This window comes from Hypanus sabinus, unplaced genomic scaffold (assembly GCF_030144855.1).
Source record: "Hypanus sabinus isolate sHypSab1 unplaced genomic scaffold, sHypSab1.hap1 scaffold_540, whole genome shotgun sequence".
Lineage (NCBI taxonomy): Eukaryota > Metazoa > Chordata > Chondrichthyes > Myliobatiformes > Dasyatidae > Hypanus > Hypanus sabinus.
In genome coordinates this window covers 11,087-38,222 of record NW_026781401.1, presented here as the reverse complement: position 1 = coordinate 38,222, position 27,136 = coordinate 11,087, and the positions used below count along the sequence as shown (strand labels likewise).

The 27,136-nt window shown below is 61.5% G+C and overlaps 1 protein-coding gene across 1 annotated transcript in view; it reads left to right on the top strand.

Moving 5' to 3' along the window:
* The window catches only part of LOC132389338 (uncharacterized), a 304,378-nt gene extending 277,516 nt beyond the window's left edge, over positions 1-26,862 (top strand). Inside the window, exon 7 of the mRNA XM_059961854.1 lies at positions 23,618-26,862. Coding sequence (XP_059817837.1) covers positions 23,618-23,798 — 181 coding nt within the window. The 3' untranslated portion in view covers positions 23,799-26,862. The remainder of the gene's footprint in view (positions 1-23,617) is intronic.
* The last annotated feature ends 274 nt before the right edge of the window (positions 26,863-27,136 follow it).

The window sequence follows — 27,136 nt, the reverse complement described above, 5'->3', positions numbered from 1 at the left end:
GGGGCTCTAGCGAGGGCGTGGGGCAGTGGGATTAGTTTCGGGACACACACGGGGCTCTGGCGTGAGCGTGGGCAGAGGGATTAGTTTGGGGACACACACGGGGCTCTGGCGAGGGCGTGGGGCAGTGGGATTAGTTTGGGGACACACACGGGGCTCTGGCGAGAGCGTGGGGCAGTGTGATTAGTTTGGGGACACACATGGGGCTCTGGCGAGGGCGTGGGGCAGTGGGATTAGTTTGGGGACACACACGGGGCTCTAGCGAGGGCGTGGGGCAGTGGGATTAGTTTGGGGACACACACGGGGCTCTGGCGAGGGCGTGGGGCAGTGGGATTAGTTTGGGGAAACACACGGGGCTCTGGCGAGGGCGTGGGGCAGTGGGATTAGTTTGGGGACACACACGGGGCTCTGGCGAGAGCGTGGGGCAGTGGCATTAGTTTGGGGACACACACGGGGCTCTGGTGAGAGCGTGGGGCTGTGGGATTAGTTTGGGGACGCACACGGTGTTCTGGCGAGAGCGGGGGTCAGTGGGATTATTTTGGGGACACACACGGCGCTCTGGCGAGAGCGTGGAAAAGTGGGATTAGTTTGGGGACACACACGGGGCTCTGGCGAGGGCGTGGGGCTGTGGGATAAGTTTGGGGACACACCGGGCTCTGTCAAGGGCGTGGGGCAGTGGGATTAATTTGGGGACACACACGGGTCTCTGGCGAGGGCGTGGGGCAGTGGGATTAGTTTGGGGACACACAGGGGGCTCTAGCGATGGCGTGGGGCAGTGGGATTAGTTTGGGGACACACACGGGGCTCTGTCGAGGGCGTGGGGCAGTGGGATTAGTTTGGGGACACACACGGGGCTCTATCGAGGGCGTGGGGCAGTGGGATTAGTTTGGGGACACACACGGGGCTCTGTCGAGGGCGTGGGGCAGTGGGATTAGTTTGGGGACAAACACGGGGCTCTGCCGAGGGCGTGGGGCAGTGGGATTAGTTTGGGGACACACACGGGGCTCTGGCGAGGGCGTGGGGCAGTGGGATTAGTTTGGGGACACACACCGGGCTCTGGCGAGGGCGTGGGGCAGTGGGATTAGTTTGGGGACACACACGGGGTTCTGGCGAGGGCTTGGGGTAGTGGGATTAGTTTGGGGACAATCACGGGGCTCTGGCGAGAGCGTGGGGCAGTGGGATTAGTTTGGGGACACACACAGGGCTCTAGCGAGGGCGTGGGGCAGTGGGATTAGTTTGGGGACACACACGGGGCTCTGGCGAGGGCGTGGGGCAGTGGGATTAGTTTGGGGACACACACGGGGCTCTGGCGAGAGCGTGGGGCAGTGGGAGTAGTTTGGGGACACACATGGGGCTCTGGCGAGGGCGTGGGGCAGTGGGATTAGTTTGGGGACACACACGGGGCTCTAGCGAGGGCGTGGGGCAGTGGGATTAGTTTGGGGACAAACACGGGGCTCTGTCGAGGGCGTGGGGCAGTGGGATTAGTTTGGGGACACACACGGGGCTCTGGCGAGGGCGTGGGGCAGTGGGATTAGTTTGGGGACACACACCGGGCTCTGGCGAGGGCGTGGGGCAGTGGGATTAGTTTGGGGACACACACGGGGTTCTGGCGAGGGCTTGGGGTAGTGGGATTAGTTTGGGGACACACGGGGCTCTAGCGAGGGCGTGGGGCAGTGGGATTAGTTTCGGGACACACACGGGGCTCTGGCGTGAGCGTGGGCAGAGGGATTAGTTTGGGGACACACACGGGGCTCTGGCGAGGGCGTGGGGCAGTGGGATTAGTTTGGGGACACACACGGGGCTCTGGCGAGAGCGTGGGGCAGTGTGATTAGTTTGGGGACACACATGGGGCTCTGGCGAGGGCGTGGGGCAGTGGGATTAGTTTGGGGACACACACGGGGCTCTAGCGAGGGCGTGGGGCAGTGGGATTAGTTTGGGGACACACACGGGGCTCTGGCGAGGGCGTGGGGCAGTGGGATTAGTTTGGGGAAACACACGGGGCTCTGGCGAGGGCGTGGGGCAGTGGGATTAGTTTGGGGACACACACGGGGCTCTGGCGAGAGCGTGGGGCAGTGGCATTAGTTTGGGGACACACACGGGGCTCTGGTGAGAGCGTGGGGCTGTGGGATTAGTTTGGGGACGCACACGGTGTTCTGGCGAGGGCGGGGGTCAGTGGGATTATTTTGGGGACACACACGGCGCTCTGGCGAGAGCGTGGAGAAGTGGGATTAGTTTGGGGACACACACGGGGCTCTGGCGAGGGCGTGGGGCTGTGGGATAAGTTTGGGGACACACCGGGCTCTGTCAAGGGCGTGGGGCAGTGGGATTAATTTGGGGACACACACGGGTCTCTGGCGAGGGCGTGGGGCAGTGGGATTAGTTTGGGGACACACAGGGGGCTCTAGCGATGGCGTGGGGCAGTGGGATTAGTTTGGGGACACACACGGGGCTCTGTCGAGGGCGTGGGGCAGTGGGATTAGTTTGGGGACACACACGGGGCTCTATCGAGGGCGTGGGGCAGTGGGATTAGTTTGGGGACACACACGGGGCTCTGTCGAGGGCGTGGGGCAGTGGGATTAGTTTGGGGACAAACACGGGGCTCTGTCGAGGGCGTGGGGCAGTGGGATTAGTTTGGGGACACACACGGGGCTCTGGCGAGGGCGTGGGGCAGTGGGATTAGTTTGGGGACACACACCGGGCTCTGGCGAGGGCGTGGGGCAGTGGGATTAGTTTGGGGACACACACGGGGTTCTGGCGAGGGCTTGGGGTAGTGGGATTAGTTTGGGGACAATCACGGGGCTCTGGCGAGAGCGTGGGGCAGTGGGATTAGTTTGGGGACACACACAGGGCTCTAGCGAGGGCGTGGGGCAGTGGGATTAGTTTGGGGACACACACGGGGCTCTGGCGAGGGCGTGGGGCAGTGGGATTAGTTTGGGGACACACACGGGGCTCTGGCGAGAGCGTGGGGCAGTGGGAGTAGTTTGGGGACACACATGGGGCTCTGGCGAGGGCGTGGGGCAGTGGGATTAGTTTGGGGACACACACGGGGCTCTAGCGAGGGCGTGGGGCAGTGGGATTAGTTTGGGGACACACACGGGGCTCTGGCGAGGGCGTGGGGCAGTGGGATTAGTTTGGGGAAACACACGGGGCTCTGGCGAGGGCGTGGGGCAGTGGGATTAGTTTGGGGACACACACGGGGCTCTGGCGAGGGCTTGGGGTTGTGGGATTAGTTTGGGGACACACACGGGGCTCTGGCGAGAGCGTGGGGCAGTGGCATTAGTTTGGGGACACACACGGGGCTCTGGTGAGAGCGTGGGGCTGTGGGATTAGTTTGGGGACGCACACGGTGTTCTGGCGAGGGCGGGGGTCAGTGGGATTATTTTGGGGACACACACGGCGCTCTGGCGAGAGCGTGGAGCAGTAGGATTAGTTTGGGGACACACACGGGGCTCTGGCGAGGGCGTGGGGCAGTGGGATTAGTTTGGGGACACACCGGGCTCTGTCAAGGGCGTGGGGCAGTGGGATTAATTTGGGGACACACACGGGTCTCTGGCGAGGGCGTGGGGCAGTGGGATTAGTTTGGGGACACACAGGGGGCTCTAGCGATGGCGTGGGGCAGTGGGATTAGTTTGGGGACACACACGGGGCTCTGTCGAGGGCGTGGGGCAGTGGGATTAGTTTGGGGACACACACGGGGCTCTGTCGAGGGCGTGGGGCAGTGGGATTAGTTTGGGGACACACACGGGGCTCTGTCGAGGGCGTGGGGCAGTGGGATTAGTTTGGGGACACACACGGGGCTCTGTCGAGGGCGTGGGGCAGTGGGATTAGTTTGGGGACACACACGGGGCTCTGGCGAGGGCGTGGTGCAGTGGGATTAGTTTGGGGACACACACGGGGCTCTGGCGAGGGCGTGGGGCAGTGGGATTAGTTTGGGGACACACACGGGGTTCTGGCGAGGGCTTGGGGTAGTGGGATTAGTTTGGGGACAATCACGGGGCTCTGGCGAGAGCGTGGGGCAGTGGGATTAGTTTGGGGACACACACGGGGCTCTGGCGAGGGCGTGGGGCAGTGGGATTAGTTTGGGGACACACGGGGCTCTAGCGAGGGCGTGGGGCAGTGGGATTTGTTTGGGGACACACACGGGGCTCTGGCGTGAGCGTGGGCAGAGGGATTAGTTTGGGGACACACACGGGGCTCTGGCGAGGGCGTGGGGCAGTGGGATTAGTTTGGGGACACACACGGGGCTCTGGCGTGAGCGTGGGGCAGTGGGAGTAGTTTGGGGACACACATGGGGCTCTGGCGAGGGCGTGGGGCAGTGGGATTAGTTTGGGGACACACACGGGGCTCTAGCGAGGGCGTGGGGCAGTGGGATTAGTTTGGGGACACACACGGGGCTCTGGCGAGGGCGTGGGGCTGTGGGATTAGTTTGGGGACACACCGGGCTCTGTCAAGGGCGTGGGGCAGTGGGATTAATTTGGGGACACACACGGGTCTCTGGCGAGGGCGTGGGGCAGTGGGATTAGTTTGGGGACACACAGGGGGCTCTAGCGATGGCGTGGGGCAGTGGGATTAGTTTGGGGACACACACGGGGCTCTGTCGAGGGCGTGGGGCAGTGGGATTAGTTTGGGGACACACACGGGGCTCTGTCGAGGGCGTGGGGCAGTGGGATTAGTTTGGGGACACACACGGGGCTCTGTCGAGGGCGTGGGGCAGTGGGATTAGTTTGGGGACAAACACGGGGCTCTGTCGAGGGCGTGGGACAGTGGGATTAGTTTGGGGACACACACGGGGCTCTGGCGAGGGCGTGGGGCAGTGGGATTAGTTTGGGGACACACACCGGGCTCTGGCGAGGGCGTGGGGCAGTGGGATTAGTTTGGGGACACACACGGGGTTCTGGCGAGGGCTTGGGGTAGTGGGATTAGTTTGGGGACAATCACGGGGCTCTGGCGAGAGCGTGGGGCAGTGGGATTAGTTTGGGGACACACACGGGGCTCTGGCGAGGGCGTGGGGCAGTGGGATTAGTTTGGGGACACACGGGGCTCTAGCGAGGGCGTGGGGCAGTGGGATTAGTTTGGGGACACACACGGGGCTCTGGCGTGAGCGTGGGCAGAGGGATTAGTTTGGGGACACACACGGGGCTCTGGCGAGGGCGTGGGGCAGTGGGATTAGTTTGGGGACACACACGGTGCTCTGGCGAGAGCGTGGGGCAGTGGGAGTAGTTTGGGGACACACATGGGGCTCTGGCGAGGGCGTGGGGCAGTGGGATTAGTTTGGGGACACACACGGGGCTCTAGCGAGGGCGTGGGGCAGTGGGATTAGTTTGGGGACACACACGGGGCTCTGGCGAGGGCGTGGGGCTGTGGGATTAGTTTGGGGACACACCGGGCTCTGTCAAGGGCGTGGGGCAGTGGGATTAATTTGGGGACACACACGGGTCTCTGGCGAGGGCGTGGGGCAGTGGGATTAGTTTGGGGACACACAGGGGGCTCTAGCGATGGCGTGGGGCAGTGGGATTAGTTTGGGGACACACACGGGGCTCTGCCGAGGGCGTGGGGCAGTGGGATTAGTTTGGGGACACACACGGGGCTCTGTCGAGGGCGTGGGGCAGTGGGATTAGTTTGGGGACACACACGGGGCTCTGTCGAGGGCGTGGGGCAGTGGGATTAGTTTGGGGACAAACACGGGGCTCTGTCGAGGGCGTGGGGCAGTGGGATTAGTTTGGGGACACACACGGGGCTCTGGCGAGGGCGTGGGGCAGTGGGATTAGTTTGGGGACACACACCGGGCTCTGGCGAGGGCGTGGCGCAGTGGGATTAGTTTGGGGACACACACGGGGTTCTGGCGAGGGCTTGGGGTAGTGGGATTAGTTTGGGGACAATCACGGGGCTCTGGCGAGAGCGTGGGGCAGTGGGATTAGTTTGGGGACACACACAGGGCTCTAGCGAGGGCGTGGGGCAGTGGGATTAGTTTGGGGACACACACGGGGCTCTGGCGAGGGCGTGGGGCAGTGGGATTAGTTTGGGGACACACACGGGGCTCTGGCGAGAGCGTGGGGCAGTGGGAGTAGTTTGGGGACACACATGGTGCTCTGGCGAGGGCGTGGGGCAGTGGGATTAGTTTGGGGACACACACGGGGCTCTAGCGAGGGCGTGGGGCAGTGGGATTAGTTTGGGGACACACACGGGGCTCTGGCGAGGGCGTGGGGCAGTGGGATTAGTTTGGGGAATCACACGGGGCTCTGGCGAGGGCGTGGGGCAGTGGGATTAGTTTGGGGACACACACGGGGCTCTGGCGAGGGCTTGGGGTTGTGGGATTAGTTTGGGGACACACACGGGGCTCTGGCGAGAGCGTGGGGCAGTGGCATTAGTTTGGGGACACACACGGGGCTCTGGTGAGAGCGTGGGGCTGTGGGATTAGTTTGGGGACGCACACGGTGTTCTGGCGAGGGCGGGGGTCAGTGGGATTATTTTGGGGACACACACGGCGCTCTGGCGAGAGCGTGGAGCAGTCTGATTAGTTTGGCGACACACACGGGGCTCTGGCGAGGGCGTGGGGCAGTGGGATTAGTTTGGGGACACACCGGGCTCTGTCAAGGGCGTGGGGCAGTGGGATTAATTTGGGGACACACACGGGTCTCTGGCGAGGGCGTGGGGCAGTGGGATTAGTTTGGGGACACACACGGGGCTCTGGCGAGAGCGTGGGGCAGTGGCATTAGTTTGGGGACACACACGGGGCTCTGGTGAGAGCGTGGGGCTGTGGGATTCGTTTGGGGACGCACACGGTGTTCTGCCGAGGTCGGGGGTCAGTGGGATTATTTTGGGGACACACACGGGGCTCTGGCGAGAGCGTGGAGCAGTGGGATTAGTTTGGGGACACACACGGGTCTCTGGCGAGGGCGTGGGGCAGTGGGATTAGTTTGGGGACACACAGGGGCTCTAGCGATGGCGTGGGGCAGTGGGATTAGTTTGGGGACACACACGGGGCTCTGTCGAGGGCGTGGGGCAGTGGGATTAGTTTGGGGACACACACGGGGCTCTGTCGAGGGCGTGGGGCAGTGGGATTAGTTTGGGGACACACACGGGGCTCTGGCGAGTGCGTGGGGCAGTGGGATTAGTTTGGGGACAGACACGGGGCTCTGGCGAGGGCTTGGGGTTGTGAGATTAGTTTGGGGACACACACGAGGCTCTGGCGAGAGCGTGGGGCAGTGGCATTAGTTTGGGGACACACACGGGGCTCTGGTGAGAGCGTGGGGCTGTGGGATTAGTTTGGGGACGCACACGGTGTTCTGGCGAGGGCGGGGGTCAGTGGGATTATTTTGGGGACACACACGGGGCTCTGGCGAGAGCGTGGAGCAGTGGGATTAGTTTGGGGACACACACGGGGCTCTGGCGAGGGCGTGGGGCTGTGGGATTAGTTTGGGGACACACCGGGCTCTGTCAAGGGCGTGGGGCAGTGGGATTAATTTGGGGACACACACTGGTCTCTGGCGAGGGCGTGGGGCAGTGGGATTAGTTTGGGGACACACAGGGGGCTCTAGCGATGGCCTGGGGCAGTGGGATTAGTTTGGGGGCACACACGGGGCTCTGTCGAGGGCGTGGGGCAGTGGGATTAGTTTGGGGACACACACGGGGCTCTGTCGAGGGCGTGGCGCAGTGGGATTAGTTTGGGGACACACACGGGGCTCTGTCGAGGGCGTGGGGCAGTGGGATTAGTTTGGGGACACACACGGGGCTCTGCCGAGGGCGTGGGGCACTGGGATTAGTTTGGGGACACACACGGGGCTCTGGCGAGGGCGTGGGGCAGTGGGATTAGTTTGGGGACACACACGGGGCTCTGGCGAGGACGTGGGGCAGTGGGAGTAGTTTGGGGACACACACGGGGTTCTGGCGAGGGCTTGGGGTAGTGGGATTAGTTTGGGGACAATCACGGTGCTCTGGTGAGAGCGTGGGGCAGTGGGAGTAGTTTGGGGACACACACGGGGCTCTGGTGAGAGCGTGGGGCTGTGGGATTAGTTTGGGGACGCACACGGTGTTCTGCCGAGGTCGGGGGTCAGTGGGATTATTTTGGGGACACACACGGGGCTCTGGCGAGAGCGTGGAGCAGTGGGATTAGTTTGGGGACACACACGGGTCTCTGGCGAGGGCGTGGGGCAGTGGGATTAGTTTGGGGACACACAGGGGCTCTAGCGATGGCGTGGGGCAGTGGGATTAGTTTGGGGACACACACGGGGCTCTGTCGAGGGCGTGGGGCAGTGGGATTAGTTTGGGGACACACACGGGGCACTGTCGAGGGCGTGGGGCAGTGGGATTAGTTTGGGGACACACACGGGGCTCTGGCGAGGGCGTGGGGCAGTGGGATTAGTTTGGGGACAGACACGGGGCTCTGGCGAGGGCTTGGGGTTGTGGGATTAGTTTGGGGACACACACGGGGCTCTGGCGAGAGCGTGGGGCAGTGGCATTAGTTTGGGGACACACACGGGGCTCTGGTGAGAGCGTGGGGCTGTGGGATTAGTTTGGGGACGCACACGGTGTTCTGGCGAGGGCGGGGGTCAGTGGGATTATTTTGGGGACACACACGGGGCTCTGGCGAGAGCGTGGAGCAGTGGGATTAGTTTGGGGACACACACGGGGCTCTGGCGAGGGCGTGGGGCTGTGGGATTAGTTTGGGGACACAACGGGCTCTGTCAAGGGCGTGGGGCAGTGGGATTAATTTGGGGACACACACTGGTCTCTGGCGAGGGCGTGGGGCAGTGGGATTAGTTTGGGGACACACAGGGGGCTCTAGCGATGGCCTGGGGCAGTGGGATTAGTTTGGGGGCACACACGGGGCTCTGTCGAGGGCGTGGGGCAGTGGGATTAGTTTGGGGACACACACGGGGCTCTGTCGAGGGCGTGGCGCAGTGGGATTAGTTTGGGGACACACACGGGGCTCTGTCGAGGGCGTGGGGCAGTGGGATTAGTTTGGGGACACACACGGGGCTCTGCCGAGGGCGTGGGGCACTGGGATTAGTTTGGGGACACACACGGGGCTCTGGCGAGGGCGTGGGGCAGTGGGATTAGTTTGGGGACACACACGGGGCTCTGGCGAGGACGTGGGGCAGTGGGATTAGTTTGGGGACACACACGGGGTTCTGGCGAGGGCCTGGGGTAGTGGGATTAGTTTGGGGACAATCACGGGGCTCTGGTGAGAGCGTGGGGCAGTGGGAGTAGTTTGTGGACACACACGGGGCTCTGGCGAGGGCGTGGGGCAGTGGGATTAGTTTCGGGACACACACGGGGCTCTGGCGTGAGCGTGGGCAGAGGGATTAGTTTGGGGACACACACGGGGCTCTGGCGAGGGCGTGGGGCAGTGGGATTAGTTTGGGGGGACACACGGGGCTCTGGCGAGAGCGTGGGGCAGTGGGAGTAGTTTGGGGATACACACGGGGCTCTGGCGAGGGCGTGGGGCAGTGGGATTAGTTTGGGGACACACACGGGGCTCTAGCGAGGGCGTGGGGCAGTGGGATTAGTTTGGGGACACACACGGGGCTCTGGCGAGGGCGTGGGGCAGTGGGATTAGTTTGGGGAAACACACTGGACTCTGGCGAGGGCGTGGGGCAGTGGGATTAGTTTGGGGACACACACGGGGCTCTGGCGAGGGCGTGGGGCAGTGGGATTAGTTTGGGGACACACATGGGGCTCTGGCGAGGGCGTGGGGCAGTGGGATTAGTTTGGGGACACACACGGGGCTCTAGCGAGGGCGTGGGGCAGTGGGATTAGTTTGGGGACACACACGGGGCTCTGGCGAGGGCGTGGGGCAGTGGGATTAGTTTGGGGAAACACACGGGGCTCTGGCGAGGGCGTTGGGCAGTGGGATTAGTTTGGGGACACACACGGGGCTCTGGCGAGGGCTTGGGGTTGTGGGATTAGTTTGGGGACACACACGGGGCTCTGGCGAGAGCGTGGGGCAGTGGCATTAGTTTGGGGACACACACGGGGCTCTGGTGAGAGCGTGGGGCTGTGGGATTCGTTTGGGGACGCACACGGTGTTCTGCCGAGGTCGGGGGTCAGTGGGATTATTTTGGGGACACACACGGGGCTCTGGCGAGAGCGTAGAGCAGTGGGATTAGTTTGGGGACACACACGGGTCTCTGGCGAGGGCGTGGGGCAGTGGGATTAGTTTGGGGACACACAGGGGCTCTAGCGATGGCGTGGGGCAGTGGGATTAGTTTGGGGACACACACGGGGCTCTGTCGAGGGCGTGGGCCAGTGGGATTAGTTTGGGGACACACACGGGGCTCTGTCGAGGGCGTGGGGCAGTGGGATTAGTTTGGGGACACACACGGGGCTCTGGCGAGTGCGTGGGGCAGTGGGATTAGTTTGGGGACAGACACGGGGCTCTGGCGAGGGCTTGGGGTTGTGAGATTAGTTTGGGGACACACACGGGGCTCTGGCGAGAGCGTGGGGCAGTGGCATTAGTTTGGGGACACACACGGGGCTCTGGTGAGAGCGTGGGGCTGTGGGATTAGTTTGGGGACGCACACGGTGTTCTGGCGAGGGCGGGGGTCAGTGGGATTATTTTGGGGACACACACGGGGCTCTGGCGAGAGCGTGGAGCAGTGGGATTAGTTTGGGGACACACACGGGGCTCTGGCGAGGGCGTGGGGCTGTGGGATTAGTTTGGGGACACACCGGGCTCTGTCAAGGGCGTGGGGCAGTGGGATTAATTTGGGGACACACACTGGTCTCTGGCGAGGGCGTGGGGCAGTGGGATTAGTTTGGGGACACACAGGGGGCTCTAGCGATGGCCTGGGGCAGTGGGATTAGTTTGGGGGCACACACGGGGCTCTGTCGAGGGCGTGGGGCAGTGGGATTAGTTTGAGGACACACACGGGGCTCTGTCGAGGGCGTGGCGCAGTGGGATTAGTTTGGGGACACACACGGGGCTCTGTCGAGGGCGTGGGGCAGTGGGATTAGTTTGGGGACACACACGGGGCTCTGGCGAGGACGTGGGGCAGTGGGATTAGTTTGGGGACACACACGGGGTTCTGGCGAGGGCTTGGGGTAGTGGGATTAGTTTGGGGACAATCACGGGGCTCTGGTGAGAGCGTGGGGCAGTGGGAGTAGTTTGGGGACACACACGGGGCTCTGGTGAGAGCGTGGGGCTGTGGGATTAGTTTGGGGACGCACACGGTGTTCTGCCGAGGTCGGGGGTCAGTGGGATTATTTTGGGGACACACACGGGGCTCTGTCGAGAGCGTGGAGCAGTGGGATTAGTTTGGGGACACACACGGGTCTCTGGCGAGGGCGTGGGGCAGTGGGATTAGTTTGGGGACACACAGGGGCTCTAGCGATGGCGTGGGGCAGTGGGATTAGTTTGGGGACACACACGGGGCTCTGTCGAGGGCGTGGGGCAGTGGGATTAGTTTGGGGACACACACGGGGCTCTGGTGAGAGCGTGGGGCTGTGGGATTAGTTTGGGGACGCACACGGTGTTCTGCCGAGGTCGGGGGTCAGTGGGATTATTTTGGGGACACACACGGGGCTCTGGCGAGAGCGTGGAGCAGTGGGATTAGTTTGGGGACACACACGGGTCTCTGGCGAGGGCGTGGGGCAGTGGGATTAGTTTGGGGACACACAGGGGCTCTAGCGATGGCGTGGGGCAGTGGGATTAGTTTGGGGACACACACGGGGCTCTGTCGAGGGCGTGGGGCAGTGGGATTAGTTTGGGGACACACACGGGGCACTGTCGAGGGCGTGGGGCAGTGGGATTAATTTGGGGACACACACTGGTCTCTGGCGAGGGCGTGGGGCAGTGGGATTAGTTTGGGGACACACAGGGGGCTCTAGCGATGGCCTGGGGCAGTGGGATTAGTTTGGGGGCACACACGGGGCTCTGTCGAGGGCGTGGGGCAGTGGGATTAGTTTGGGGACACACACGGGGCTCTGTCGAGGGCGTGGCGCAGTGGGATTAGTTTGGGGACACACACGGGGCTCTGTCGAGGGCGTGGGGCAGTGGGATTAGTTTGGGGACACACACGGGGCTCTGCCGAGGGCGTGGGGCACTGGGATTAGTTTGGGGACACACACGGGGCTCTGGCGAGGGCGTGGGGCAGTGGGATTAGTTTGGGGACACACACGGGGCTCTGGCGAGGACGTGGGGCAGTGGGATTAGTTTGGGGACACACACGGGGTTCTGGCGAGGGCTTGGGGTAGTGGGATTAGTTTGGGGACAATCACGGGGCTCTGGTGAGAGCGTGGGGCAGTGGGAGTAGTTTGGGGACACACACGGGGCTCTGGCGAGGGCGTGGGGCAGTGGGATTAGTTTCGGGACACACACGGGGCTCTGGCGTGAGCGTGGGCAGAGGGATTAGTTTGGGGACACACACGGGGCTCTGGCGAGGGCGTGGGGCAGTGGGATTAGTTTGGGGGGCACACGGGGCTCTGGCGAGAGCGTGGGGCAGTGGGAGTAGTTTGGGGACACACACGGGGCTCTGGCGAGGGCGTGGGGCAGTGGGATTAGTTTGGGGACACACACGGGGCTCTGGCGAGGGCGTGGGGCAGTGGGATTAGTTTCGGGACACACACGGGGCTCTGGCGTGAGCGTGGGCAGAGGGATTAGTTTGGGGACACACACGGGGCTCTGGCGAGGGCGTGGGGCAGTGGGATTAGTTTGGGGGGACACACGGGGCTCTGGCGAGAGCGTGGGGCAGTGGGAGTAGTTTGGGGACACACACGGGGCTCTAGCGAGGGCGTGGGGCAGTGGGATTAGTTTGGGGACACACACGGGGCTCTGGCGAGGGCGTGGGGCAGTGGGATTAGTTTGGGGAAACACACTGGACTCTGGCGAGGGCGTGGGGCAGTGGGATTAGTTTGGGGACACACACGGGGCTCTGGCGAGGGCGTGGGGCAGTGGGATTAGTTTGGGGACACACATGGGGCTCTGGCGAGGGCGTGGGGCAGTGGGATTAGTTTGGGGACACACACGGGGCTCTAGCGAGGGCGTGGGGCAGTGGGATTAGTTTGGGGACACACACGGGGCTCTGGCGAGGGCGTGGGGCAGTGGGATTAGTTTGGGGAAACACACGGGGCTCTGGCGAGGGCGTGGGGCAGTGGGATTAGTTTGGGGACACACATGGGGCTCTGGCGAGGGCGTGGGGCAGTGGGATTAGTTTGGGGACACACACGGGGCTCTAGCGAGGGCGTGGGGCAGTGGGATTAGTTTGGGGACACACACGGGGCTCTGGCGAGGGCGTGGGGCAGTGGGATTAGTTTGGGGAAACACACGGGGCTCTGGCGAGGGCGTTGGGCAGTGGGATTAGTTTGGGGACACACACGGGGCTCTGGCGAGGGCTTGGGGTTGTGGGATTAGTTTGGGGACACACACGGGGCTCTGGCGAGAGCGTGGGGCAGAGGCATTAGTTTGGGGACACACACGGGGCTCTGGTGAGAGCGTGGGGCTGTGGGATTCGTTTTGGGACGCACACGGTGTTCTGCCGAGGTCGGGGGTCAGTGGGATTATTTTGGGGACACACACGGGGCTCTGGCGAGAGCGTGGAGCAGTGGGATTAGTTTGGGGACACACACGGGTCTCTGGCGAGGGCGTGGGGCAGTGGGATTAGTTTGGGGACACACAGGGGCTCTAGCGATGGCGTGGGGCAGTGGGATTAGTTTGGGGACACACACGGGGCTCTGTCGAGGGCGTGGGGCAGTGGGATTAGTTTGGGGACACACACGGGGCTCTGTCGAGGGCGTGGGGCAGTGGGATTAGTTTGGGGACACACACGGGGCTCTGGCGAGTGCGTGGGGCAGTGGGATTAGTTTGGGGACAGACACCGGGCTCTGGCGAGGGCTTGGGGTTGTGAGATTAGTTTGGGGACACACACGGGGCTCTGGCGAGAGCGTGGGGCAGTGGCATTAGTTTGGGGACACACACGGGGCTCTGGTGAGAGCGTGGGGCTGTGGGATTAGTTTGGGGACGCACACGGTGTTCTGGCGAGGGCGGGGGTCAGTGGGATTATTTTGGGGACACACACGGGGCTCTGGCGAGAGCGTGGAGCAGTGGGATTAGTTTGGGGACACACACGGGGCTCTGGCGAGGGCGTGGGGCTGTGGGATTAGTTTGGGGACACACCGGGCTCTGTCAACGGCGTGGGGCAGTGGGATTAATTTGGGGACACACACTGGTCTCTGGCGAGGGCGTGGGGCAGTGGGATTAGTTTGGGGACACACAGGGGGCTCTGGCGATGGCCTGGGGCAGTGGGATTAGTTTGGGGGCACACATGGGGCTCTGTCGAGGGCGTGGGGCAGTGGGATTAGTTTGGGGACACACACGGGGCTCTGTCGAGGGCGTGGCGCAGTGGGATTAGTTTGGCGACACACACGGGGCTCTGTCGAGGGCGTGGGGCAGTGGGATTAGTTTGGGAACACACACGGGGCTCTGCCGAGGGCGTGGGGCACTGGGATTAGTTTGGGGACACACACGGGGCTCTGGCGAGAGCGTGGAGCAGTGGGATTAGTTTGGGGACACACACGGGTCTCTGGCGAGGGCGTGGGGCAGTGGGATTAGTTTGGGGACACACAGGGGCTCTAGCGATGGCGTGGGGCAGTGGGATTAGTTTGGGGACACACACGGGGCTCTGTCGAGGGCGTGGGGCAGTGGGATTAGTTTGGGGACACACACGGGGCACTGTCGAGGGCGTGGGGCAGTGGGATTAGTTTGGGGACACACACGGGGCTCTGGCGAGGGCGTGGGGCAGTGGGATTAGTTCGGGGACAGACACGGGGCTCTGGCGAGGGCTTGGGGTTGTGGGATTAGTTTGGGGACACACACGGGGCTCTGGCGAGAGCGTGGGGCAGTAGCATTAGTTTGGGGACACACACGGGGCTCTGGTGAGAGCGTGGGGCTGTGGGATTAGTTTGGGGACGCACACGGGGCTCTGGCGAGGGCGTGGGGCAGTGGGATTAGTTTGGGGACACACACGGGGCTCTGGCGAGGGCGTGGGGCAGTGGGATTAGTTTGGGGAAACACACTGGACTCTGGCGAGGGCGTGGGGCAGTGGGATTAGTTTGGGGACACACACGGGGCTCTGGCGAGGGCGTGGGGCAGTGGGATTAGTTTGGGGACACACATGGGGCTCTGGCGAGGGCGTGGGGCAGTTGGATTAGTTTGGGGACACACACGGGGCTCTAGCGAGGGCGTGGGGCAGTGGGATTAGTTTGGGGACACACACGGGGCTCTGGCGAGGGCGTGGGGCAGTGGGATTAGTTTGGGGAAACACACGGGGCTCTGGCGAGGGCGTTGGGCAGTGGGATTAGTTTGGGGACACACACGGGGCTCTGGCGAGGGCTTGGGGTTGTGGGATTAGTTTGGGGACACACACGGGGCTCTGGCGAGAGCGTGGGGCAGTGGCATTAGTTTGGGGACACACACGGGGCTCTGGTGAGAGCGTGGGGCTGTGGGATTCGTTTGGGGACGCACACGGTGTTCTGCCGAGGTCGGGGGTCAGTGGGATTATTTTGGGGACACACACGGGGCTCTGGCGAGAGCGTGGAGCAGTGGGATTAGTTTGGGGACACACACGGGTCTCTGGCGAGGGCGTGGGGCAGTGGGATTAGTTTGGGGACACACAGGGGCTCTAGCGATGGCGTGGGGCAGTGGGATTAGTTTGGGGACACACACGGGGCTCTGTCGAGGGCGTGGGGCAGTGGGATTAGTTTGGGGACACACACGGGGCTCTGTCGAGGGCGTGGGGCTGTGGGATTAGTTTGGGGACACACACGGGGCTCTGGCGAGTGCGTGGGGCAGTGGGATTAGTTTGGGGACAGACACGGGGCTCTGGCGAGGGCTTGGGGTTGTGAGATTAGTTTGGGGACACACACGGGGCTCTGGCGAGAGCGTGGGGCAGTGGCATTAGTTTGGGGACACACACGGGGCTCTGGTGAGAGCGTGGGGCTGTGGGATTAGTTTGGGGACGCACACGGTGTTCTGGCGAGGGCGGGGGTCAGTGGGATTATTTTGGGGACACACACGGGGCTCTGGCGAGAGCGTGGAGCAGTGGGATTAGTTTGGGGACACACACGGGGCTCTGGCGAGGGCGTGGGGCTGTGGGATTAGTTTGGGGACACACCGGGCTCTGTCAACGGCGTGGGGCAGTGGGATTAATTTGGGGACACACACTGGTCTCTGGCGAGGGCGTGGGGCAGTGGGATTAGTTTGGGGACACACAGGGGGCTCTAGCGATGGCCTGGGGCAGTGGGATTAGTTTGGGGGCACACACGGGGCTCTGTCGAGGGCGTGGGGCAGTGGGATTAGTTTGGGGACACACACGGGGCTCTGTCGAGGGCGTGGCGCAGTGGGATTAGTTTGGGGACACACACGGGGCTCTGTCGAGGGCGTGGGGCAGTGGGATTAGTTTGGGGACACACACGGGGCTCTGCCGAGGGCGTGGGGCACTGGGATTAGTTTGGGGACACACACGGGGCTCTGGCGAGGGCGTGGGGCAGTGGGATTAGTTTGGGGACACACACGGGGCTCTGGCGAGGACGTGGGGCAGTGGGATTAGTTTGGGGACACACACGGGGTTCTGGCGAGGGCTTGGGGTAGTGGGATTAGTTTGGGGACAATCACGGGGCTCTGGTGAGAGCGTGGGGCAGTGGGAGTAGTTTGGGGACACACACGGGGCTCTGGTGAGAGCGTGGGGCTGTGGGATTAGTTTGGGGACGCACACGGTGTTCTGCCGAGGTCGGGGGTCAGTGGGATTATTTTGGGGACACACACGGGGTTCTGGCGAGGGCTTGGGGTAGTGGGATTAGTTTGGGGACACACACGGGGCACTGTCGAGGGCGTGGGGCAGTGGGATTAGTTTGGGGACACACACGGGGCACTGTCGAGGGCGTGGGGCAGTGGGATTAGTTTGGGGACACACACGGGGCTCTGGCGAGGGCGTGGGGCAGTGGGATTAGTTTGGGGACAGACACGGGGCTCTGGCGAGGGCTTGGGGTTGTGGGATTAGTTTGGGGACACACACGGGGCTCTGGCGAGAGCGTGGGGCAGTGGTATTAGTTTGGGGACACACACGGGGTTCTGGCGAGGGCTTGGGGTAGTGGGATTAGTTTGGGGACAATCACGGGGCTCTGGTGAGAGCGTGGGGCAGTGGGAGTAGTTTGGGGACACACACGGGGCTCTGGTGAGAGCGTGGGGCTGTGGGATTAGTTTGGGGACGCACACGGTGTTCTGCCGAGGTCGGGGGTCAGTGGGATTATTTTGGGGACACACACGGGGTTCTGGCGAGGGCTTGGGGTAGTGGGATTAGTTTGGGGACACACACGGGGCACTGTCGAGGGCGTGGGGCAGTGGGATTAGTTTGGGGACACACACGGGGCACTGTCGAGGGCGTGGGGCAGTGGGATTAGTTTGGGGACACACACGGGGCTCTGGCGAGGGCGTGGGGCAGTGGGATTAGTTTGGGGACAGACACGGGGCTCTGGCGAGGGCTTGGGGTTGTGGGATTAGTTTGGGGACACACACGGGGCTCTGGCGAGAGCGTGGGGCAGTGGTATTAGTTTGGGGACACACACGGGGCTCTGGTGAGAGCGTGGGGCTGTGGGATTAGTTTGGGGACGCAAACGGTGTTCTGGCGAGGGCGGGGGTCAGTGGGATTATTTTGGGGACACACACGGGGCTCTGGCGAGAGCGTGGAGCAGTGGGATTAGTTTGGGGACACACACGGGGCTCTGGCGAGGGCGTGGGGCTGTGGGATTAGTTTGGGGACACACCGGGCTCTGTCAAGGGCGTGGGGCAGTGGGATTAATTTGGGGACACACACTGGTCTCTGGCGAGGGCGTGGGGCAGTGGGATTAGTTTGGGGACACACAGGGGGCTCTAGCGATGGCCTGGGGCAGTGGGATTAGTTTGGGGGCACACACGGGGCTCTGTCGAGGGCGTGGGGCAGTGGGATTAGTTTGGGGACACACACGGGGCTCTGTCGAGGGCGTGGCGCAGTGGGATTAGTTTGGGGACACACACGGGGCTCTGTCGAGGGCGTGGGGCAGTGGGATTAGTTTGGGGACACACACGGGGCTCTGCCGAGGGCGTGGGGCACTGGGATTAGTTTGGGGACACACACGGGGCTCTGGCGAGGGCGTGGGGCAGTGGGATTAGTTTGGGGACACACACGGGGCTCTGGCGAGGACGTGGGGCAGTGGGATTAGTTTGGGGACACACACGGGGTTCTGGCGAGGGCTTGGGGTAGTGGGATTAGTTTGGGGACAATCACGGGGCTCTGGTGAGAGCGTGGGGCAGTGGGAGTAGTTTGGGGACACACACGGGGCTCTGGCGAGGGCGTGGGGCAGTGGGATTAGTTTCGGGACACACACGGGACTCTGGCGTGAGCGTGGGCAGAGGGATTAGTTTGGGGACACACACGGGGCTCTGGCGAGGGCGTGGGGCAGTGGGATTAGTTTGGGGACGCACACGGTGTTCTGGCGAGGGCGGGGGTCAGTGGGATTATTTTGGGGACACACACGGGGCTCTGGCGAGAGCGTGGAGCAGTGGGATTAGTTTGGGGACACACACGGGGCTCTGGCGAGGGCGTGGGGCTGTGGGATTAGTTTGGGGACACACCGGGCTCTGTCAACGGCGTGGGGCAGTGGGATTAATTTGGGGACACACACTGGTCTCTGGCGAGGGCGTGGGGCAGTGGGATTAGTTTGGGGACACACAGGGGGCTCTAGCGATGGCCTGGGGCAGTGGGATTAGTTTGGGGGCACACACGGGGCTCTGTCGAGGGCGTGGGGCAGTGGGATTAGTTTGGGGACACACACGGGGCTCTGTCGAGGGCGTGGCGCAGTGGGATTAGTTTGGGGACACACACGGGGCTCTGTCGAGGGCGTGGGGCAGTGGGATTAGTTTGGGGACACACACGGGGCTCTGCCGAGGGCGTGGGGCACTGGGATTAGTTTGGGGACACACACGGGGCTCTGGCGAGGGCGTGGGGCAGTGGGATTAGTTTGGGGACACACACGGGGCTCTGGCGAGGACGTGGGGCAGTGGGATTAGTTTGGGGACACACACGGGGTTCTGGCGAGGGCTTGGGGTAGTGGGATTAGTTTGGGGACAATCACGGGGCTCTGGTGAGAGCGTGGGGCAGTGGGAGTAGTTTGGGGACACACACGGGGCTCTGGTGAGAGCGTGGGGCTGTGGGATTAGTTTGGGGACGCACACGGTGTTCTGCCGAGGTCGGGGGTCAGTGGGATTATTTTGGGGACACACACGGGGTTCTGGCGAGGGCTTGGGGTAGTGGGATTAGTTTGGGGACACACACGGGGCACTGTCGAGGGCGTGGGGCAGTGGGATTAGTTTGGGGACACACACGGGGCACTGTCGAGGGCGTGGGGCAGTGGGATTAGTTTGGGGACACACACGGGGCTCTGGCGAGGGCGTGGGGCAGTGGGATTAGTTTGGGGACAGACACGGGGCTCTGGCGAGGGCTTGGGGTTGTGGGATTAGTTTGGGGACACACACGGGGCTCTGGCGAGAGCGTGGGGCAGTGGTATTAGTTTGGGGACACACACGGGGTTCTGGCGAGGGCTTGGGGTAGTGGGATTAGTTTGGGGACAATCACGGGGCTCTGGTGAGAGCGTGGGGCAGTGGGAGTAGTTTGGGGACACACACGGGGCTCTGGTGAGAGCGTGGGGCTGTGGGATTAGTTTGGGGACGCACACGGTGTTCTGCCGAGGTCGGGGGTCAGTGGGATTATTTTGGGGACACACACGGGGTTCTGGCGAGGGCTTGGGGTAGTGGGATTAGTTTGGGGACACACACGGGGCACTGTCGAGGGCGTGGGGCAGTGGGATTAGTTTGGGGACACACACGGGGCACTGTCGAGGGCGTGGGGCAGTGGGATTAGTTTGGGGACACACACGGGGCTCTGGCGAGGGCGTGGGGCAGTGGGATTAGTTTGGGGACAGACACGGGGCTCTGGCGAGGGCTTGGGGTTGTGGGATTAGTTTGGGGACACACACGGGGCTCTGGCGAGAGCGTGGGGCAGTGGTATTAGTTTGGGGACACACACGGGGCTCTGGTGAGAGCGTGGGGCTGTGGGATTAGTTTGGGGACGCAAACGGTGTTCTGGCGAGGGCGGGGGTCAGTGGGATTATTTTGGGGACACACACGGGGCTCTGGCGAGAGCGTGGAGCAGTGGGATTAGTTTGGGGACACACACGGGGCTCTGGCGAGGGCGTGGGGCTGTGGGATTAGTTTGGGGACACACCGGGCTCTGTCAAGGGCGTGGGGCAGTGGGATTAATTTGGGGACACACACTGGTCTCTGGCGAGGGCGTGGGGCAGTGGGATTAGTTTGGGGACACACAGGGGGCTCTAGCGATGGCCTGGGGCAGTGGGATTAGTTTGGGGGCACACACGGGGCTCTGTCGAGGGCGTGGGGCAGTGGGATTAGTTTGGGGACACACACGGGGCTCTGTCGAGGGCGTGGCGCAGTGGGATTAGTTTGGGGACACACACGGGGCTCTGTCGAGGGCGTGGGGCAGTGGGATTAGTTTGGGGACACACACGGGGCTCTGCCGAGGGCGTGGGGCACTGGGATTAGTTTGGGGACACACACGGGGCTCTGGCGAGGGCGTGGGGCAGTGGGATTAGTTTGGGGACACACACGGGGCTCTGGCGAGGACGTGGGGCAGTGGGATTAGTTTGGGGACACACACGGGGTTCTGGCGAGGGCTTGGGGTAGTGGGATTAGTTTGGGGACAATCACGGGGCTCTGGTGAGAGCGTGGGGCAGTGGGAGTAGTTTGGGGACACACACGGGGCTCTGGCGAGGGCGTGGGGCAGTGGGATTAGTTTCGGGACACACACGGGACTCTGGCGTGAGCGTGGGCAGAGGGATTAGTTTGGGGACACACACGGGGCTCTGGCGAGGGCGTGGGGCAGTGGGATTAGTTTGGGGGGACACACGGGGCTCTGGCGAGAGCCTGGGGCAGTGGGAGTAGTTTGGGGACACACACGGGGCTCTGGCGAGGGCGTGGGGCAGTGGGATTAGTTTGGGGACACACACGGGGCTCTAGCGAGGGCGTGGGGCAGTGGGATTAGTTTGGGGACACACACGGGGCTCTGGCGAGGGCGTGGGGCAGTGGGATTAGTTTGGGGAAACACACTGGACTCTGGCGAGGGCGTGGGGCAGTGGGATTAGTTTGGGGACACACACGGGGCTCTGGCGAGGGCTTGGGGTTGTGGGATTAGTTTGGGGACACACACGGGTCTCTGGCGAGAGCGTGGGGCAATGGCATTAGTTTGGGGACACACACGGGGCTCTGGTGAGAGCGTGGGGCTGTGGGATTAGTTTGGGGACACACACGGGGTTCTGGCGAGGGCTTGGGGTAGTGGGATTAGTTTGGGGACAATCACGGGGCTCTGGTGAGAGCGTGGGGCAGTGGGAGTAGTTTGGGGCACACACGGGGCTCTGGCGAGGGCGTGGGGCAGTGGGATTAGTTTCGGGACACACACGGGGCTCTGGCGTGAGCGTGGGCAGAGGGAGTAGTTTGGGGACACACACGGGGCTCTGGCGAGGGCGTGGGGCAGTGGGATTAGTTTGGGGGGACACACGGGGCTCTGGCGAGAGCGTGGGGCAGTGGGAGTAGTTTGGGGACACACACGGGGCTCTGGCGAGAGCGTGGGGCAGTGGGATTAGTTTGGGGACACACACGGGGCTCTAGCGAGGGCGTGGGGCAGTGGAATTAGTTTGGGGACACACACGGGGCTCTGGCGAGGGCGTGGGGCAGTGGGATTAGTTTGGGGAAACACACGGGACTCTGGCGAGGGCGTGGGGCAGTGGGATTAGTTTGGGGACACACACGGGGCTCTGGCGAGGGCTTGGGGTTGTGGGATTAGTTTGGGGACACACACGGGGCTCTGGCGAGAGCGTGGGGCAGTGGCATTAGTTTGGGGACACACACGGGGCTCTGGTGAGAGCGTGGGGCAGTGGGATTAGTTTGGGGACACACGCGGGGCTCTGTCGAGGGCGTGGGGTAGTGGGATTAGTTTGGGGACACACACGGGGCTCTGTCGAGGGCGTGGGGCAGTGGGATTAGTTTGGGGACACACACGGGTCTCTGGCGAGAGCGTGGGGCAGTGGGATTAGTTTGGTGACGCACACGGGGCTCTAACGAAGGCGTGGGGCAGTGGGATTAGTTTGGGGACACACACGGGGCTCTGTCGATGGCGTGGGGCAGTGGGATTAGTTTGGGGACACACGCGGGGCTCTGTCGAGGGCGTGGGGCATTGCGATTAGTTTGGGGACACACGCGGGGCTCTGGCGAGGGCGTGGGGCAGTGGGATTAGTTTGGGGACACACACGGGGCTCTGGCGAGGGCGTGGGGCAGTGGGATTAGTTTGGGGACACACGCGGGGCTCTGTCGAGGGCGTGGGGCAGTGGGATTAGTTTGGGGACACACACGGGGCTCTGGCCAGGTCGTGGGGCAGTGGGATTAGTTTGGGGACACACACGGGGCTCTGGCCAGGTCGTGGGGCAGTGGGATTAGTTTGGGGACACACACGGTCCTCTGGCGACGGCGTGGGGCAGTGGGATTAGTTTGGAGACACACACGGGTCTCTGGCGAGGTCGAGGGGCAGTGGGATTAGTTTGGGGACACACACGGGGCTCTGGCGAGGGCGTGGGGCAGTGGGATTAGTTTGGGGAATCAGTGGGATTATTCTGGGAATGTAAGGGGAATATAGGTTCGACATAACCAACAGATTGGAGCAGCACCAAGAGTTTATCATGAAACACACACGTCCACCTTTTGCTTTTTCTGAATCAGCAGTTCGGTGAACAGAGAAGCCTATGGGTTTGAACTCTGGGTCTGGTATGCTGAGAGAAACACGTCTCATTCAAACATAGAACACAACAATCCCTCACTGCCCTCCAATACGGTTATCTTGCCCCCAGCTTCTCAGTTTTGTTCTCCAGTAACTGCACATTTGCTAACAAGACGCTGGGTACAGAGCTCCTCATCCCTCTGCGTTTCAGCCAGGTTTGGAGTCCTCCCCCGCCCCCCCACCACACCGCCTCGCTTCCAACGTCGGCGATGAACTGACGTCCACTCAAAGCTGCTTAGTCTGCCGAGTCCTTCAGAAAATTGTGGAATCTATAGATCATTAAGTAGCTTTTAAAGTACATTGCTTAAAGGAAAATTCCTTGCTGCAGATTTCAGTGAAAGTAATTCAAAAGTGATATATTTTGAAGTATTGTATGTAGCCCGCAAACGTATCCTTGGTTCACCGGCACCATTACAATAGTAGCACTGAAGTACAGAGCGATTATGTGGTCAAGTTCATAGATGACTGAAAGTGGCAATTATTATTCTGGGGACTGAGAGGGGGCTCGGTGTGTTGAAAGCGGGGCAGTGGGATTCGTCCAGAGATGAGAAGTTGCTGTGGGGGGAGCGGGGGAAGTGTGGGATTGGTTTGGGACTGATGCAGGGCAGAAGGCGACTGACGTGGGTCTGTGAGGAGATAGCGGGGCTACCCGGATTAGATCTGTTAAAAGTTTCGACCGTAAATTTCGCTGATCAGTGATTGACCGCGGGCAAATGCAACCCCTGCTCCCTTCCTGTTCCATTTTACAGTCTGCCAGCAGGAAACAATGTGGTGCACAAAACGGGAAAAGGAGAGTGCAAGAGCTGTCCGTCCGACCTTCCCGGTGTTGATTGCCCTGGAGAGAATTATTTCATCTGCAAGACGTCTGCGATTTCGGTTATTCCAAGAAAGGCCTGGGAACTCTGTCAAAAATCGCCAGGCCCGATTTAGATTCTGTCCCTCTCCCCCCCCCACCTATCTTCTCTTTCCCCTTTCCCCGACCCTCCCCGACTCTCCTCCTCTATCCCCTCCCTCTGCCCCTCTTTCTATCTCCACCTCTCTCCCCCTTCCTTCTCTCCCTTCCACTCACTCTCCCGCCCCTCCCCCTCGCTGCCTCTCTTTCCCCTACATCAACTCTTCTCTGCTCCCTCCCCGTCTCCCCCTCTTTTCCGTCTTTCATCCCCTCTCCTTGCCTCTATCCCCTCCCTCTTGTCTCTCACCCCTTCTCACTCCCTCTCTCAACTCCAGTCTCCCACCTCTCCGTACCTCGCCTCTTTCTTTCCCCTCTCTCCACCTCTACCCCATCTCTCACTTACTCTTCCGCTTCCCTTTATCTTTGCCCGACGACCCCTCTCCCCCTCTCTCTCCCTCCCTGTCTTTCCCACTCCTTCTCATAGAAACATAGAAAACCAACAGCACAAAACCTACCCACACATTTGCGCCAAACACGTCTCTACCTTCGAGATTAGCCACAGCCCTTTATTATTCTAAGCTCCATGCACCCATCCAAAAGTCCCGTAAAAGACCCCATCGTGTCCGCCTCCACCACCGCTCCCGGCAGCCCATTCCAACCGCTCGCCACTCTCCGAGTAAAAAACTTACCCCTGACATCTCCTCTGTTCCTACTCCCCAGCACCTTAAACCCGTGTCCTCTTGTGGCAACCATTTCAGCCCCGGGGAAAAAGCCTCTGACTATCCACACATTCAATGCCTCTCATCATCTTGTACACCTCTATCGGGTCACCTCTCATCCTCCGTCACTCCGAGGAGAAAAGGCCGAGTTCACTCAACCTATTCTCATAAGGCATGCTCCCCAATCCAGGCAACATCCTTGTAAATCTCCTCTGCACCCTTTCAATGGCTTCCACGTCCTTCCTGTAGTGAGGCGACCAGAACTGAGCAAGTGGGGACTGACAGGGGTCCTTTAGAGTTACAACTCACCCACTCTCTCCCCCCCCTCACTGCTTCTCCCTCTTCCTCCTTCTCCTTCTACCCTATTTCATCCCCTCTCCGTTTCTTTCCTTTACCTCTTGTCTCTTCCCCCTCACTCCCTCTCCAAAACTCCCACTCCTCCCTGCCTCGCTCCACTCTCTACCCTCTCTCTAAAAAACTCTCAGCACGCCTACACCCTCTCTCACTTACCCTCCCCTTCCCTCTATCCTCCCCACTCTCCACACCTCCCCTCCCTCTTTCCCCGTGCTCTCCTATCCTCTATCCACCTCTCTCCCTTCTGCTCCTGCCCTTCTCTCTCCCCCCTGACTCTCCCCCTCTTTATCTCCCACCTCCTCTCCCCCACCCTTTGCCCCATATGGTAATTTCTGGCTTGCTGTCTGTGCCCCCTAGCGGCGGGGGGGAAGAATTGGACGAGTGACCCGAGAATAGCGCGGCCGAGCAACTGGTGCACGGGCCTGGATTCAGTGGTGATCAATAAACCAATTGCTTGGAATCAGATGACCTGGCCCTGGTGTCTCAGTGCTGGGGGTGTCGCCCGCCTCACCTCGGCATTCCCTTCTCCGCCCCTTGATTCACTCCCCTTCCCGCGGCGCTCCACCCCTCGCCACTCCCAGCATCCTTTCTCCTGCCAGACTGACAAGCCCGCTCTCCGCTCCGCGCTGACGAACACAGTCCCGCGCGAAAGTCTTCAGCCGATATGTACTGGATGTGTCCAGGACCTTTGAAAATGACCGCGTGCAAGGTTTGCTTCTCGCTGACACAATAGACAATAGACAATAGCGGCAACGAGTAGGCCCTTCGGCCCTTCGAACCAGCACCGCCATTCACTGTGATCATGGCTGATCACCCACAATCAGTACCCCGTTCCTGCCCTCTCCCCATTATCCCTTGACTCCGCTATTTATAAGAGCTCTATCTAACTCTCTCTTGAAAGCATCCAGAGAATTGGCCTCCATTGCCTTCTGGGGCAGAGCATTCCACAGATCCACAACTCTCTGGGTGAAAAAGTTTTCCCGCATCTCAGTTCTAAATGGCCCCGCCCCTTATTCTCAAACTGTGGCCTCTGGTTCTGGACTCCCCCCAACATCGGGAACATGTTTCCTGCCTCCAGTGTGTCCAATCCCTTAATAATCTTATATGATTCAATCAGATCCCCTCTCATCCTTCTAAATTCCAGTGTATACAAGCCCAGTTGCTCCAATCTTTCAACATCTGACAGTCCCGCCATCCCGGGAATTAACCTCGTGAATCTACGCTGCACTCCCTCAATAGCAATCTGCATGGGAAGCTTTTTAGCTCCGTTTACAGGGGACAAAGCAAGTTGAAAGCGCATTTTCGAACGTAGACCAGATACTCCGGGGGAAAAAAGCGTGAGGAGGTGATAGATGGGACAGAAAGATAGAAACATGGAAAACCAACAGGACAATACCCATAGCCCTCTGTTTTACTAAGCTCCATGTACCTATCCAGGAGTCTCTGAAAAGACCCCATCGTATCTGTCTCCACCACCGTTGCCGGCAGCCCATTTCTACTCACTCACTACTCTCTGAGTAAAAAACTTACCCTTGACATCTCCTCTGTACCTACTCCCCAGCACCTTAAACCCGTGTCCTCTCGTGGCAACCATTTCAGCTCTGGGGAAATGGCCTCTGACTATCCACACGATCAATGCCTCTCATCGTCCTGTACACCTCTATCAGGTCACCTCTCATCCTCCGTCGCTCCAGGGAGAAAATGCCGAGTTCACTCAACCTATTCTCACAAGGCATGCTCCCCAATCCAGGTAACGTCGTTGTAAATCTCCTCTGCACCCTTTCTATGGCTTCCACGTCCTTCCTGTAGTGAGGCGACCAGAACTGAGCACAGTACTCTAAGCGGGGTCTGACTAGGGTCCTATATAGCTGCAATATCAGCTCTCGGCTCCTAAACTCAGTCCCATGATTGATGAAGGCCAATACACTACACGCCTTCTACAATAGGCCGCGAACTTATCAATCACAATACAAAAATGTTGGAGGGGGTTATGTTGAAAAATAAATGGGCTAGATTCCCGAAAATTGACTCCTTCTGCCTTAGACCACGAGTTTATCATTCCCCCCCCCCCCCCACCGGTATATAGTTCCATGAGAGCTCTCAGCCGTGACTCTGCAAAGCAGGCGGGCGTGGTCAAGTGGGTCTGTCGTTGTCCAGACCAGATATCACAACGCGGAAGGAACGTGATCTTTAATTGCAGATTTGCTGGCGCCAGACGGGGCGGTCTGAGTGTCTGGGAGACCGGGATTTTCGCGCGCCGCGGGTCCTATATCCTGCAGAGGGGCCACGGGCCCCTGCTGTGG